The following is a 16,784-nucleotide window of genomic DNA, read 5'->3' as shown; positions in this document are numbered from 1 at the left end:
TGTATAGTTTTTTTTAACTATGACCAACCGGAAATGATTGTGGCTAAACTTGGTTAAATTTTTCCCAGTAATTTCAGAGAAGATTTTTGTAAAAGTTAAGGGACAACGACAGATGGACGCCAAGTGTGGTAAAAGCTCGACCTGCTGGCCTTATGGCCCAGGTGAGCTAAAAAAAGAGGAGAGGTGCTACATGTAAGTGATGGCAAAAGCTCTATGCACTCCAAAGACAGGTGAGAACAAAAACATATTTTCAAGTGAAAATTACAATGGACCATTTTAGGGGAAGGGTTGAACAATCACAAACATGTCATATCCTTTGTGAGCCTCTCCCAAGTCAGGAGCCTTTAGATATTGGTTGATGTATGTCATTAACTAAACTCATCTTTTTCTTTTGTTGTTTCATCATAAATCAGGCTTTCTAAAGCTGAGTATGTTGTGTGTGTTTTTCTTCATTGTTAAAGGTTGTACAGTCACCTATAGTTGCTAAAATCCACATCTTTGGACCATCATGACTATGGTAAATAGTTGTCTCTATGGCAAGCATACTATATCACCTTATTCTAACATGTCTAATATCGTGTGAAAATCACAGCCATGACACTACACTTATCTTGAGGATGTTTGCTTCTCTGTTTCAAAATAACAAGCCCTTTAAAAGACTGTTTTAAATTGATAGAATATAAATAAATGAACTTAAAAAGCAGAAAAAAATTATAGGCCCGTGTCCTTGTTTTTGAGATATAATCAAATATATTTGAAATTTTGGCGGGAAATGATTTTCTCATGAATTTTCATCCATTTATTTTAAAGATTTTCAAAAATGGCTTTTTAAACTATATCATATATGTAATAAAGTTATAAAAAGTAAGTAGGGGTTAGCGGGCAATTTTGTTATTGACACTATATAGATAAGACTAGAGGATTCTGAATATCTGACAAAAAGTAAACAACAAGAGTAGCAAACATCCTTAACAAAAAAAATGAAAATAGTTTCTTAAGGTAGCTATATAGGTTGACCAGTTTTTTGTTTTTTTTTGTTTTGTTTAAGTAAGAACATTAGCCATTACAACAGACAACACCCAGCACCAACAACTGCCTCTTCCGAGAAAAATAGAAAATTGATATTGAAACAAAGCCTTAAAATGGTACAGGCACAACATGTGGAGGGGTCAAACCAGTATTCATACTGTCCAATATTTTTAAGCTGGAACTAATTAGATTAACTAATTCCCCTTTTTCAAAAACTCTCAAAAGAAAACAATATTTAATGCACCAAAAGTTGAACATTATTTATAAACTCCTAATTCAACTGACATTGTTTGCACTGTTTTATTCCGATGTTTTTCTGCCTCATATTAGAAACGATGGTTCTGCATGTCAAATGTCCTATTTTCAAATAAATGTCAACTGTGAATAATCCAAAAATTCTCACTTTATAATAGATCGAATAATTGCACATGTATATTATTGACAAATCAAACCATATTTGCATCCTCACCATTGTCAAACGAAATGTTGTATTCACATTTACTAAGAAATGACATCTCAATACATTCCGACCTATCTTTTACATATTTAATCTGCTCTGGTTCCATTATATCAACCAACTGTATAAATATTGCATATGAACAGACTGACTTTTTCACTCTGGGTCCATTATATCAACCAAGTCGACAAATATTGCATAAGAAAGACGGACAATGTCCACGATTATATCATCACGACCCAGACAGGATAGAACGCCACAAAATTTTTTCTTCAGATCTTCTTGATTATTTCCACCATCAAGAGGTCCCATAGCATCTTCTAATAAATTGTTTGTACAAGTCAGACGGAATTTCTGCATCGATTTGATGTGAGCTAGAGCTTTCGTAATGTCCGTTAAATTCTCTTCTGTCAATATATTCCCTGCAATGTCTAGAACTTTAAGGAATTCCAAATCATGGCGTAAAATATGACAAAATTCCGACACTGAAGCATCTGGTAAATGATTCTGAGCTAGACTAAGAATTTTTACACTTGAAAAATGTTTTGTGATCTTTAACAAAAACATAGGCGATATCCTATCATTGTCATAGATAGAAAATTGGCACACTTTACTTAAATTTAGTTCCTTTAAGTGATTTGCATGTTGAGACTTTGTCAAACATGACAGGTCGTTTTCATTCAAGTCACAGCCCCTTAAACTGAGAAATTCCAGGGGTTGTTTTAATGCTGTTAATATCTCACCAAGACAACCAAGAAGGTAATTGAAGCTTAGATCCAATCGAATTAAGTTTGGGAAACAGTTTAAAGTTTCCACTATTTTATTTCGTAATGCAGTTCTACTTCTCGTTCGACCTTCCTGTAAATAAATATTACAGTCCTGAAGATCTAATGCACGAACGTTTTTAAATTTCTGAAGGTCTGATGCTACAAGGAAGAAAATTCCCTCTTCAAGTTGCTTCAGCTCGATTCCTTCAATGTTCTAAAAAATAAAATAATAAATTGTTTTGTTGGTTTATATGATTGGGTTAGACTCCACCCTGGGTGATTTAGACCTAAAAATATTGTACAGACATTTGTTTTTTGTTCAATATAAAAAAGAAAATGTGGTGTGATTGCCAAGACTGTTTCTAAGACTTTAGAAATCTTCTGGTTTTTGTGCTATTTAGTTACTGCTTTATTGCTGCTTACTTCATACTTTCTGTTATTTACATTACGCTTTAATAGATTCAAAAGTCAAATCCAATGGCTTCTTTTGATTGATTTTTGTTCACTTAATGTCCAGTGGCAACTGTTTTATGCATACTGTGGATTCATTTAATTTCTTGGCCTCCCATTTTCTTTGATTGAAGAAAAATTTAATTTTCGTGGATATTTGATTTAATGGTTTTGCCGAAGAATACATAAAAGCAAATAGACATTTAACACTTCCTTGAACTATTGAATTAGTGGTTAATTTTTACCCACAAACTTAACGAAAATTGGTATCCCACTAGTAATACTGAATCCACAGAAATCAGAACGATGCTTAATGTCGAATCACACCAGTAATAATATTAGATTAACATTAGAAGATATTGTTGACCAATAATTGAGTTAAAATGTCCCTATAGTATTAACGAAACTGGGACCCTGTATTAAACAATTTGTAACTATAACAGTTAAATAATTATTTATGAGGACAACCAAAGAACCTGTGTAGTAAAAAAACTAATCATTTAAATGCATCTTTCTCATAACCTTCCTTGATAAGTTATTGTAGTGTGGTTATATATCTCTTTTGGTAAAATCACAAAAATACATTCTATATGTGTATCTCAAACACTGATGTCAACCAATAAAAAAGTATCTCAACTAACATGATTGACAAAAATTGTTCTTCTGAGGTCAAATGCTTCTATTTAGCCCAAATAAGACAATAAATTGGGTTAAAAATGTCCACTACATTATTTCCAATGATTATTTTATATCATCAAAACAGAAATTTATGTATAAACAAGATATAGTTTTTAAGAAAAATCTATGGATTTGAAAAAGGAGATTTGATGGTTTTAAGACAAAGTTATGAACATATTTCGCCAATTTTATGTGCTTTCTACACAAATGTTCACCTTTTCTGAAAGAATTCAATCAGTTATATTTCAGAAAATAAAAGACTTAAAGGCTTTTTTTTCTATTTTCAGATATAATTCAACAAGCAAAACTTGTATGTAACATTTTAGGAAAAATCATGACATAGCCCATTTGCTGTTTCTTGACCTGAAGTCAAATCTGTGGGTCCAAGCCTATCAAGACAATGTAAGGGGCTTTATATTTGAAGTCAAACCTCTGAGTTCTTGTTTAGACTCCCTAAACAATATTAAAATGGGGCTATTTAATTTAATGAAAACCTATGGATTCAAGCCACTGAAGATAATATTTTTAAATTGGGCATTTTGTTTGTAGAAATATTGCAGAGTCTAAAACTCTCAAGACAATTCAAGGGGTAATTATTTTAAGACAAACCTCTGTTGAAACCCTCCAAGGACAACAAACAGGACTATCTATTTTGGATAAAATAAATTGTGCATTTTAAGACAAATCTCTAGGCTGAAACCTCTAAGGTCAAGTTGGGATATTAATTTTAAGACAAACCTCTGGATCCAAGCCTCTCAAGACAATAAAAGGGGCTAAGCAGTCCATTACATCATCTCCAATCATTAAATCAGACCTGCAAAAGAAATGTATAAACATAGCAATATTAGATTATTAGGACTACCTTAATCAACTCAATTCAATAAGTTAAGAGGACACAAAAAAGCTTTTAAATATATTCTGAAACTATGTCAGAAGTCATTGCTGTTTTTTGTTATGCTATTTATGAATTCAGTGTTGCTTTCCCCTTTCCCCCATGTGTCCATTTATAGGTACTGAATAAAATTTCAAAAGATGTGGCATGCAACATTTATCATCGGAGAAAAATTTAAAAAGAAACTAGAGGTTCTTTAGGTTAAAAAAATAATAAGCCTTATTGATTTTTAATTTCACCTTAATTGCTATCAGTTATGTTTGCTTAGTTGTGAATCTTATCTAACTAATATTGTAAATTCAGAAATTATTGCGAGGTTTTTATTAATGTGAATAATGCGACTAGGTGAGTATCGCAATAATAAGAACTCGCATTTTGATAACTAAAACATAGATCTGTATGTAGATTTTTCTGAAATCCCAATAATTAAAATCGCATTCTTGTCTATTTTTGAAAAATCGCAATAATAAATGCACGCAATAATTTCTGAATTTACAGTATAGCATCACATCAATCTGGATGAATACAGATCCTGTATCTAAGCTTTGCTTACAAGGATCTGACAACAATACGTTTTACTTTCTGTTCTGGTAATTATTACATCAGCCAATGAAATTCCTGCCTATAAAATTTGGAAGGGGTGTATCATTATGACAAAACCAGAGGATCCCGAAAGGTCTTTAAAACAGTAGAATGGAAAAGTTTTCAGATCCTTGCAAGCAATGAGTGGACTTAGGATCTGTATTTAATCAGATTGTCATCACATTACCATGATGCTAAAAGGCCCTAAGGCAAGCACTATGCTAACCAAAATGTCACTTACTTGATACAAATATTAGACACAGAAATAGATAAAGGTGTAATTGATCTTAGTCCATTACATATGAGGTAGTCCATAAAGAATGTTCTGTTTGTAGAAAACTGTAAGTTGTCCATCTTTACAGTCATTTTCTCACCTGAAATAAAGAGATCAAATTTACAATTGCTCTGTCAAAACATATCACATTTTATTCAAGTGCCACAAAGTTAATTTTCAATTTGTTTAGTTCTGTAAATTGATGGAAGAGAAATGATATGGTGTATTAAAAATGAGTCTTAAGTAACCAAGAGGACATTGAAAACTTATGTTCTATAACAAATTTTCTAAGCAAAAATATTATTGAGGGTATATGCATATTTAAAAAAAACACAACTTTTACAAAATTTATCCGGAACAACTAAGGGTTGTTAAATAATTGATTGTATGAGGGGTGGGAAGGCACTTTAATTAAAATTTGATGGATGATGATTGTTTTTGAAATATAGCCTGAACAATTAAAGGAAACAATCACATTTTTATGCATGGTGTAAAATAAAAAAAGAGCTTTCAGACCGCCTAAATATTTATTTCTGGAACAACCCCAAGACGAATATTTCATTCATCTAACACCATGATGGTGATTATTTTTGAAATATAGCCCAAATAATTTTAGGGAGTAATCAATTAAAATTCTATGCATGGTGGTGTTAAATAAAAAGAACTTTCTGACCACCTTAATATTTATTTCTTGAACAACCCCAGACAAATATTTCATTCATCAAACACCATGATAATGATTATTTTTGAAAGATAGCCTGAATAATTTTAGGGAGTAATCAATTAAAATTATTTTAAGCATGGTGGCATAAAATAAAAAGCTTTCCAACTCCCCTGTACCCTTTTTTCAGGAATAGCCCTAAGGCAAAATTTCCATTCAGGGCTATTCTAGAAATAAATGTAGGGGGGAAAGGGGGGTAAGAAGGCACTTTTTATTTAAACCCGTCATGCATAACATTTTAATTGATTATTTCCAATAATTGTTAAGGCTACCTGTCTAAATTAACCCCCACACATCAAATTTTAATAAAAATGCCTTCCCACCCCTCCATTCAATTAATTCTGGAAAAGCCCTGACATTAAACACTATGATTATCTACCTTTAGGAATGTATATAGAGAATGTGGAATTATCTACCTTTAGGAATGTATATAGAGAATGTGGAATTTTTCACCATCTCATGACACAGCAGATCTTCCAACATCTTTGGCAAAATTTCATCTGTCAAACGACTTCTTTTCACACCTAAAATATATTAAATCATTACCTCTTTTCACACCTAAAATGTATTATAAAATCATTACTTCTTTTCCAACCAAAAATATATTAAATTTATAGATGCATTGCTTTACTTTAATTTTGCAAAATATTTTAAATCCTGATATTTTATTTTCAAAAGGTATGGATTTTTTTTTCTAGCAAAATGAAACATGTAATTTTTACAACTATGGCTTGTAACGGAAAAGCACTTACAATGTACTTCCATTTTATTACATGAATCAAATTCTAAGTAAATTTAAGATAGATGAGTGAAACTATATATAATTTTTTTTGTAGGTCAAGTGGGGTATTTTTGTTTACTTAATGTCCCAATTGTTTTTTACAGAATTGGAACTTTTATTTCATAGGCAATCATGAACTACAAGCATTGTATACACACAAACTTGCTATAAAGCGAAAACTTCCCTTGTATAGCTGTGGTTATACCTATGCATTTTGAACATCAATTTAAAAGTCATCTCATTTTATAATATAAGGTCAGGTTTCTCTGATCCCATGGGTGACCTTTATATACTAGTTTGACCTTATGTTAAAACTCAGTATTACTTTGCTTATTGTTGGTTGATGTAATTCCTTTTTATCTATTATTCAATGATTTTGGTTTATAATATGCCAAAATGTATCATTATATTTTTTCCAAACATAACTATTTTTGGTTTGCCACAGATAGATGTTTTCTGGTTTTTGGTGTACATGTAATTGAGTTGCTGTTATATCAACAGTTGTCTGCCAAAATTGAAGCTCTTATAAAAATCGTTACCAGCATTTTTGACTATTGTTTTCACTAAATTCTTTGTTTTTTGTTGTGATTTCTTTAATGACAAAATAGGCCACATCTGTACAATCAGCTTGCAGAATGTTCCATCTATAAAATAAGTAAATACTATTTTATTTAAACATCTACACAGAAGAAAAAAAGACTAACATTATCCATCTAGGACCCAATTTTCCACAATATGAAAGATAAGCACTAGGAACTTATTAGCTAAAATTTTATGGCCAAACTTTAGTAGACTAGGTTTCTGGGCCTCTGCTAATCTTTTTCCCAGTTATATCTGGTCTTTAAAAAATCTAATTTCAGTGTACCCTACATGTATATCCCCTAAAACCATTTATATCTATTTTAATTTTTAAAATCATTCTGATAATTCAATTCTGTTTTAACTAAACATGCTAAAAGCAAACTTATTAATTCTTACTATCAAATACAATAACGAATACTCTAGTATTATCTCAATCTAATTAAAATTCGTAAGGGTTCCGCGGAACCCAGTGTCTCGCCTACTTTTTCTGTTAATCGCAGGCTCAACAAAAATCAGGAAGTAAATCAATAAAAATATTCCTCTTGATACTGTCTTTTGATTGTAAGAAGCTTCTGTCCAAGTTCGGTAAAAATCCAGGATAGTTTATGAATCTAATAAATGTTTAAAAACTTTAACTGCAGACTGAATGTAATGTTAACTGGAAGAAAACAAAATTTCCTTCTGGATACTACCATTTGATCATAAACAAGCTTCTGTCCAAGTTTGGTACAAATCCAAAATAGTATAAGAAAGTTATTAAAATTTTAAAAACTTTAACCACAGAGTGAATGTGTTGTTTCCTGGCAGAAAATCTAAGTCCATTTAAAAGTAAAATACAGAAAAAATGAATTTATTTTTTTACAAAATGTCCTTCTAGATACTAGCTTTTGATCATAAACAAGCTTCTGTCCAAGTTTGGTACAAATCCAGGATAGTTTAAGAAAGTTATTAAAATTTTAAAAACTTTAACCACAGAGTGAATGTGTTGTTTCCTGACAGAAAATCTAAGTCCATTTAAAAGTAAAATAAGGAAAAAATGGATTTATTTTTTTACAAAATTTACTTCTGGATACTATCTTATGATCATAAACAAGCTTCTGTCCAAGTTTGGTACAAATCCAGGATAGTTTAAGAAAGTTATTAAAATTTTAAAAACTTTAACTACAGAGTGAATGTAATATTTCCCGGCAGAAAAACTAAGTCCATTTATAAGTAAAATACGGAAAAAATGGAATTTTATTTTTACAAAATTTACTTCTGGATACTATCTTATGATCATAAACAAGCTTCTATCCAAGTTTGGTAGAAATCCAGGATAGTTTAAGAAAGTTATTAAAATTTCAAAAACTTTAACCACAGAGTGAATATTTGTGGACGCCGCCGACGACAACGACGCCGACGGAATGTAGGATCGCTATGTCTCGCTTTTTCGACTAAAGTCGAAGGCTCGACAAAAAATGAATCTCTCATTGAATTGATCCTGATTTTTGTTATGTTTCGTGGGAGATGGGAGCGATGCAAGATTGGTTTTTAATTAGATTGGGATTTTCTGTGAAACTGTTGATTGTACCTTATCATGCTTATAGAATAGATTTTTTTAATATTTATTAAGATAATGATATCAACTTTTTTGAAACTTTTTCAAGGAACTTACTCAATTTAAGTCCTCTGAAGTCAATAGATTTCAGTTTACAATATTTAGTTCTGTTGATCACACCTCTGAACACTACCAAATCATGCCCCATTTCCTCTTCAAAAATATCATGATGCTTGGGTGGTAATATATCCTTAAAACTGAAATAGAAGTAACTTCAATGTATTTTGCATCTCACAGTAAAAAAAAACTGTACAGCTGCAGTAAAGTGTAAACAGCTGAATAACCATAGTACATGAACAATTGTAGTAAAATATGAACAGTAAAAGATATATTAGAACAACTATAGTAAAATATGAACAGCTGAAGTAATATGTGTACAACTGAAGTAATATGTGTACAACTGAAGTAATATGTGTACAACTGAAGTAATATGTGTACAACTGAAGTAATATTTGTACAACTGAAGTAATAAACTGAAGTAATATGTGTACAACTTAAGTAAAATGTAAGAAGTTTAACTACTAAAGAAGATATATGTGTGTAACTGAAGTAAAATGTGAGAACCTCTAAAGAGTTATGTGTACAACTGAAATAAAACAATTACAGCTAAAATTATATGTTTCCATTTTAGTCAAAAGTGAATGCCTAAGTAATATGTTTACAATAGTAATAACATGTGAACAGTTTGGAGGCCAAATCAAACTGGGAGTTGAAGAGCTTTAAAAACCCAATATTCTGAAAAGTTGTGCCACATATGATTGATTGATTGGTGATTAGTTTACGCCGCGTGCCAAATATGACTAAGGCAATCTATGTCTAGGGGTAGAAAAACCATGCGAGTCAGATAATTAAACTAGATAAACCTTGGAATTTTATTTAGTTAATTAATTATTTTATTGAAACATAGCAGTAAGCTATCATTATAATTACCTGCTAATCCATTTATATTTGGAATGCCTTTTTTTTCCTCTAAATTTATGTGCACATCTTTTTATGGACTGTAAACTATGTTCTCTATTGACTCATCATAGTGGGTTTTTTTTTTAATTTTTTTTATAATGCACAACATATTTCATAGAAGAGATAAATATTATTATATAAAAATAAGAAGATGTGGTATGATTGCAAACGAGACAACTCTCCACAGGAGACCAAATGACACAGAAATTAACAACTAAGAATTTAAGTACTACAAATATATCAAGCTTGGCCAGATTTGGTACAACTTCTTGTAAAAATGCTTTTCAAAGCTTTTCATGATATGGCATTCTCACTGTTTTGATTTGAGTAGCACTGATGTATCTGATGTAGATATCTTACTTACATTATTACAAGCCTAGTATGATTTTAGTAGCACTGATGTATCTGATGTAGATATCTTGCTTACATTATTACAAGCCTATTATCTTTGATGAGTTCTTTATGTGTGCAAACTTTTCTAGAGATAGTTCTAACATAAATCAGGTAAATTGTATCTGAAGGTCAAGAGGTCAACTCCCAAGAACAGTAACATGTGACAGTGCTTGTTTGTAACCTTGATTTGTTGCATTCTAATCAATTTACCAGATTTGAACTACTGTCCCCTTTTATAAATGTCAACAAAAAAGCAACCCAACAACACAAGTTTGACAAACCTACCATAATTCTGTATGTGGCCAGTTTGATATGATAGCACTGATAGCATTAGGTTGTGCCTTCTCTATTGCTGCCCTGAGTAAATCTGCTGCTAAGTGTATTGGTACACAACGTATCGCATGATTGGTTAATCCATCACATCTATTGATCACTCGACAACTTATCTGTACCAATGAAATTGGTTTAATTATCTCTTTGACTGGTTCCTTAGGTTTGTTGAGGTTCAGTGTGTTATAGTTCACTTTGTCTAATGCCTTAAACATTGTCAATTTTCTGAAGAAAAAAAGAAAGATAAAATTGAATGATTACAGTAATATCCTTTTATGCAGAAGATTTGACATGTTAGAGCAATATTATACAATAAATTACATTGATCAGGTAGATGTTTGGTTTAATCACTTTTGAAAATCAAAGCATGTCTTTTTTTATATATACATGTACATGAGATATAAAATTGAGAATGGAAATGGGGAATATGTCAAAGAGACAACAACCCGACCAAAGAGCAGATAACAGCTGAAGGCCACCAATGGGTCCTCAATGCAGCGAGAAAATCCCACACCCGGAGGTGGTCCTCAGCTGGCCCCTAAATAAAATTGTATATTGGTTCAGTGAAAGTGGACGTCACACTAAACTCCAAAACATATGAACATTTTTGCTTATGCAATATAGCTGTTTTACTTTGTATAAAATTGAGAATGGAAATGGGGAATGTGTCAAAGAGACAACAACCCGACCATAGAACAGACAACAGCAGAAGGTCACCAACAGGTCTTCAATGCAGCGAGAAATTCCCGCACCCGGAGGCGTCCTTCAGCTGGCCCCTAAACAAATATATATACTAGTTCAGTGATAATGAACGCCATACTAAACTCCAAATTGTACATAAGAAACTAAAATTAAAAATAATACAAGACTAACAAAGGCTAGAGGCTCTTGACTTGGGACAGGCGCAAAAATGCGGCTGGGTTAAACATGTTTATGAGATCTCAACCCTCCCCCTATACCTCTAGCCAATGTAGAAAAGTATGTCTAATGTGTATGTTATATATGTCTTATATGTCTTAATATTGTATGTGTTGTAATTGTTATGAATGTCGGCAAAAAGCTCTACAGAGCTTATGTTTGTAATGTTTCATGTATCCCCGACTTGAAAAAAAATTTCTATTCTATTTTATTCAATCTTCAGTGCTGTGATCCAGCCATTTTTTAGTTACAGGTAGTCAGACATTTTTTTTTAATCTCATTTCAATATTTGTTTCTTTATACAAGCTTCTGTGAGACATTTACAGACAACCATTACAGCTAAAGTCTTGTGTTTAACACTCAAATCTTTTTACAGAGTAGAAACAAAGGGAGAATCTAAAATCCTAAGTTAAAAAAAAAAACAGACAACACAAGAATTGAACATCATTTTCAATATTATTTCACTAAAATATTACCAGTGTTATTTTTCCTTTTTGAAATCACCCCTTTTAGCTCATGAAACTCTCATAAATAAATGTACTTCTTCTAAGGTATTACTGACAATCAGAGTAATCAAAATCTTCTAAGGTATTACTGACAATCAGAGTAAATCAAAATCACTGATGGAAAGACAGGAAGAGTTGTGTGCATAATTTCAAATCATGTTCTCTGGCATAAAATTCAGAAAGATAATTGGTGTTTTTTCAGTTGATGAACAAGCTTGTCTCCCTAAATTTACTTGTAAATGGTTACTTTTGGGAGATTTCTATGTTTAAACATAGGTATGCAATTTTTCTAACTCATGTTATGATCATTTAATGATTTTTGATAAAAATTTGTGATACTGAAGATGAACAGTTTTATTTCATTTCCATAATGTTACTAAACAAATTGTATTCAATTGCCCAAAAGATGGACAATTTCTCAATATTGATACAAATTCTTTTGATATTTCAATTTTTAGAAGGGGCACTGATTTTTAATATCTTCTTATTTCAATTAAATAATTTTGACATGAATATTGAAAAAAGAAATCTTCAACGGAAGTTGTAGCATATTTTTTTTTTTAAAAGTTTGACTTGATAATTTCCAGAAAGAGGATTGAAAACACACTTTTTCGACAACAAAAATTAAATAACTAATTTCTTTTTCAATTGGTGTTCATTCTTTTCCCCCTGAATTCAAATACATGCACAAATACCTACATGTAGCACTGTTAAATAGCAATATAATGGGAAACACAAATAAATTTGATTGCAAAAAATGTCAGGTTAGATTTATATATATTTGTTTATTGTTTCAAGCAAATTAATTAAAATTGAAACTTAAATTAATCTAAATCATTGACTAATATCAGATGATTATAAAACTGATTTTACAACTAAATACACCCTGCTTGCAATTTTTTATACATATTTTGTTTTTTGTCTTTTCCTTTCAAAAAAATGCATCTTTTTAATACTTTATCATCTTTGAGACATAATTTACAGAATAATTTTATGTAGATCAAAGTGATTATAGGTATGCTATTGACATGATTCAGGTCAAAATTTGACAATAAATAGTGTATTAAGACATGTAAGATATAAATTGAGCTGTATAATAAAGGGTGTATTCAATTATGTCATACAAGGGATATTAACTGTGGTCAATTAAGATTGGCATTAAAGTGGAGGTGATTCCAATTAATACTACCACCTTTGAGTAAAATTGTTTGTAAATAATGGCAGTTGTGTATCAGTACTCTTACTTGCCTATGGAAAGAAATGGAATAATAGCATTTAAAACAAGAGGCTCGTGAGAGCCTGATATAGCTCACCTGTAAGTTCAGTTTCAGGCATTTGACTTATTTGATGATCTTACTTTGTTGAACAATTTTGTCATTTACACTTTCTCTCTTTCTTTAATGTTATTAAAAATAATACATAACCCAAAACTGTAAAATTTCCAAAAAATTAACTATTTCTGGACAGTAACCCAACAATAAGTTGTCCTATTGGTCTGAAGATTAAATGACAGGTCAATCTAAACCTGTTTAATACTTTCACCTATGTCAGTTTTGCTCTTACTGTTTTAGTTTTTGAGATGAAAGCCAAAAACTTCATTTTACCGCTATGTTCTATTTTACTAACCTGCTACCATGTTTTTGAATGGTTCAAATCCCTGAATACAATCTATAAACTAAATACCCTAAGGAAAATAAAGTTTTTAAGTATTTGGCCAAGTAGTTTCAGAGAAGAAGATTTTTGAAAAAGTAATTAAGACTTTCACAAAAAATGTAAAAAAAATGTTTTAAGAGCAATAACTCCTTAAGGGGTCAATTGACTATTTTGATCATGTGGACTTATTTGTAGATCTTACATAGCTGAACATTTATTGCCATTTATACTTTCTCTCTATCTATTATAATATTAAAGAAAATAACCAAAAACAGTAAAATTTAATAAAAATAAACTAGATCCAACAGTAACCCAACAATGGGCTGTCGAACTTGTTTGAAAATTTCATAACAGATAGATCATGACCCATTAATCACTTTAACTCCCTTTCACTTTTGCTCTAACTGCTGTAGTTTTTGAGATATAAGCCAAAAACTGTATTTGACCACTATGTTCTATTTTAAGCCATGACGGCCATGTTTGTTGATGGATCAAAACTTCGGATATAATTTATAAACTAGATACCCTAAGGAACATTCAGTTAAAGTTTGAAGGTATTTGGCACAATAGTTTCAGAGGAGAAGATTCTTGAAATAGTTTATGACGACAGACGACGATGACCAACGGATGCCAAGTGCTGGCATAAGCTCACATGGCCCTTTGGGCCAGGTGAGCTAAAAAGAGTGGGAATCAACTTTGATACTAATACATATCTTGTACCAAATTTTATTCAATAACTTACACTTGCATAAGATACTGATAAAAATACTTTCATAATTCTTATCAACTGATTAAATTTGATATATATTACTTTTTTATTTTAATTCATAAATAGTAATTTATCATAAATTTTGATTTTATACAAAGGAACTATATATGCAAGTGTATATTGAAAATAAAGTAGCTGTTCAACTGATATTTTTTTAATTTAAGGACAAATAACTTGTCAAAAGTTGGCAGTAGATGATTAAAATGGTGTATAAAGTTTCTGCAAGTCATAAAAACACATAATTAGTTTCATTATATGTCTTCAACTAAGAATTCTGCACCATCTCAAAATCTGGAGTGATCACATAGATCCAGCATGGCTGAATCAAAAACTGATATTCACTGAGGCCAATGGCCGGAGTGAATATCAGCTTTTCAAAAGTAAATAAAACCAAATATCTACCGAAACAAAAGACAGAAATTGTTTTTTTCTATATTCAAACATTTTACCATAACACTACATGTACATGATGTAAAAACATGCAAAGTTTAGCGCTATGAATATCCCTTAAGGCTTTCTTCAGGTAAATATGCTGCTTTATTCAAAATCCAATTCAAATAGAAAAATATACTTAAATGAAAGAACCTTTGTGAGCAGGCTCACATACCCCATGCCCCCACATTGTCACTGGGTTAACACTATCTCACCAGATTCCTGAGTTCAAAGACTCACAACTCCTACATACTTTCTTGTGGATATGCACATTGGCAATCATACCACATCTTCTTATTTTTATATTTACATCTTCATAGAATGTATCATCTACAAAGTTTCAAGAAATTCTGTTGTGTGGTTTCAAAGGAGTTGTGATGATAAAAACTATTGCAGTAGTATATTTAGGCCAAAAATTTAAATTCAAAGGGCATAACTGTTAGAAAAAAAATTGAATAATAATTTCCTGTTGATATGCACATCTACATGCTGAGTATGTCCTTATTATCTACAAAGTTTCATGAAATTCTGTAGTGTGGTTTCAGAGGAGTTGTGATGCTGTGTGGGGTATAATTATACCAATATGGAATAAATCATTTTATTATTGTGCTATTTTAGTCATGTTAGTCAATGTTAGTACATGAATAACAGTTAGTATTTGTGGAGTTATAAGAATAAAGAATCAAATGATGTACTGGTATGATTAATCTGAATGAAAACTTTGTACGGATGCCATTTGCATGCTGAACAAATAATGTACAAACAACACCATGTACCATAAACACTACTATAAACTACACCATAAATGCTCTCTCAGCATACATGGTATTGTTTAGCATACATCATTTCGTCTAGAGTACATGGTATATATAAGAATTAATCGTTTTTCTATTTGAATTTGCCAAAATGTTTTGCTTTTGGTAATCACACTTAAGAAAATTTGTGATCTAACTTATAAATACAACCAATCAACCGAACTGTAAGATCAACAATACCATAGACCATACCTTATACAAATGCTGAACAATATCATATTGATAGATTGGTGTTTAACACCACTTTCAGCACTAATTTGCTATTTCGTGTCTGTTAATTTTTATTGGTGGAGGAAGACGCAGTCCTATGAGATAACCACACACCTTTGGTAGGAAAACTGACAATCCTTGTTAATTAAGATTGGAGTCTAGTGCACCTGCCACATGCAGGATTCAAACTCACAACCTCAGTGTTGACAGGCTAGTGATACAGTAGTTAAGGCTAAACTGAGACACTCTGCCACCAAGGCCCCAGAACAATACCATAAACTATCCACTAAACAAAACATTTATTGATTAGATATATCATATGCTAAACGATACTATATACCATACGCTAAACGATAACATTTACTATATGCTAAATGAATGATCATCATTATGATGCGAGGATGATGACCGAACCTTGAATGAATACTATACATGAATGTTGTAATGACCATACCTGAACGCTATGCAGATGATGTTCGAACAATGTAAAAGTGTGAACCTTTAAGTTATTAGTCGTTAAAGGGTCTTTACAAATGTAAATACATGTACTTTTCTATTAGTATTACTTCCAAATGTCAGGTTTACCAGAGAAGCAGTGAATACTCATTCGAGATTTTGATTTTACCCAACCTGGGAGCAGTCCAGAGGCCTCCGGTACTCGAGACGATCATGCTCCCACAAGTTGTGTTGGATCTAACACGACAACAACAAAATTGAAAGAAGGAAAACAATGTGAAAATTCAGTCATAAATTTCTCGATTGGAATTACCAAGTTTAAATCAAAAGTGAGAGTGCAAATACACTAAAAATGACAGTCATGGTAATTAGAAGGTAAACATTGAAACATGAGACAGGAAGACATATTTCTTTACGTAGAACAAAAGCAGAATTACGGGAAAATTAGTCTTTATCTGCTACATTGTCTTTCCCATCACTTGTTAATTTCGTAAGATTAAATTGGAAAACGAATTATATTATTTATTAGAAG

The 16,784-nt window shown here is 31.3% G+C and overlaps 1 protein-coding gene across 3 annotated transcripts; it reads right to left on the bottom strand.

Moving 5' to 3' along the window:
* Positions 1–1,250: 1,250 nt before the first annotated feature.
* On the bottom strand, positions 1,251–16,748 carry LOC127723450 (uncharacterized). Of its 3 annotated transcripts, none has more exons than XM_052230088.1 (8): positions 16,669–16,748; positions 10,449–10,718; positions 8,868–9,007; positions 7,171–7,275; positions 6,267–6,374; positions 5,097–5,229; positions 4,120–4,195; positions 1,251–2,467 (listed from the first exon to the last, which is right to left on the bottom strand). In XM_052230088.1, the coding sequence occupies exons 2-8, from the start codon at positions 10,706–10,708 to the stop codon at positions 1,643–1,645; spliced, it is 1,647 nt and encodes a 548-aa protein (XP_052086048.1). In that variant the 5' UTR covers positions 10,709–10,718; positions 16,669–16,748; the 3' UTR covers positions 1,251–1,642. The 3 variants fall into 3 exon arrangements, with proteins under 3 accessions (XP_052086048.1, XP_052086047.1, XP_052086046.1); XM_052230087.1 differs by having other exon boundaries at positions 16,690–16,744; XM_052230086.1 differs by lacking the exon at positions 16,669–16,748 and adding an exon at positions 11,888–12,353.
* Between the last annotated feature and the right edge of the window lie 36 nt (positions 16,749–16,784).

The sequence above is a fragment of the Mytilus californianus genome, unplaced genomic scaffold, assembly GCF_021869535.1.
Source record: "Mytilus californianus isolate M0D057914Y unplaced genomic scaffold, xbMytCali1.0.p SCAF_13, whole genome shotgun sequence".
Taxonomy (NCBI): domain Eukaryota; kingdom Metazoa; phylum Mollusca; class Bivalvia; order Mytilida; family Mytilidae; genus Mytilus; species Mytilus californianus.
This window is presented reverse-complemented; position numbering and strand designations above follow the sequence as displayed.

Coding starts and splice junctions, on each gene's coding strand:
- LOC127723450 (XM_052230088.1), bottom strand. CDS start 10,708: ATGTTTAAGGCATTAGACAAAGTGAACTATAACACACTGAACCTCAAC. Junction 9,008..10,448: donor TGGCCACATACAGAATTATG/GTAGGTTTGTCA, acceptor CTTCTATTTCAG/TTTTAAGGATATATTACCAC. Junction 7,276..8,867: donor CTTCAGAGGACTTAAATTGA/GTAAGTTCCTTG, acceptor CTTATTTTATAG/ATGGAACATTCTGCAAGCTG.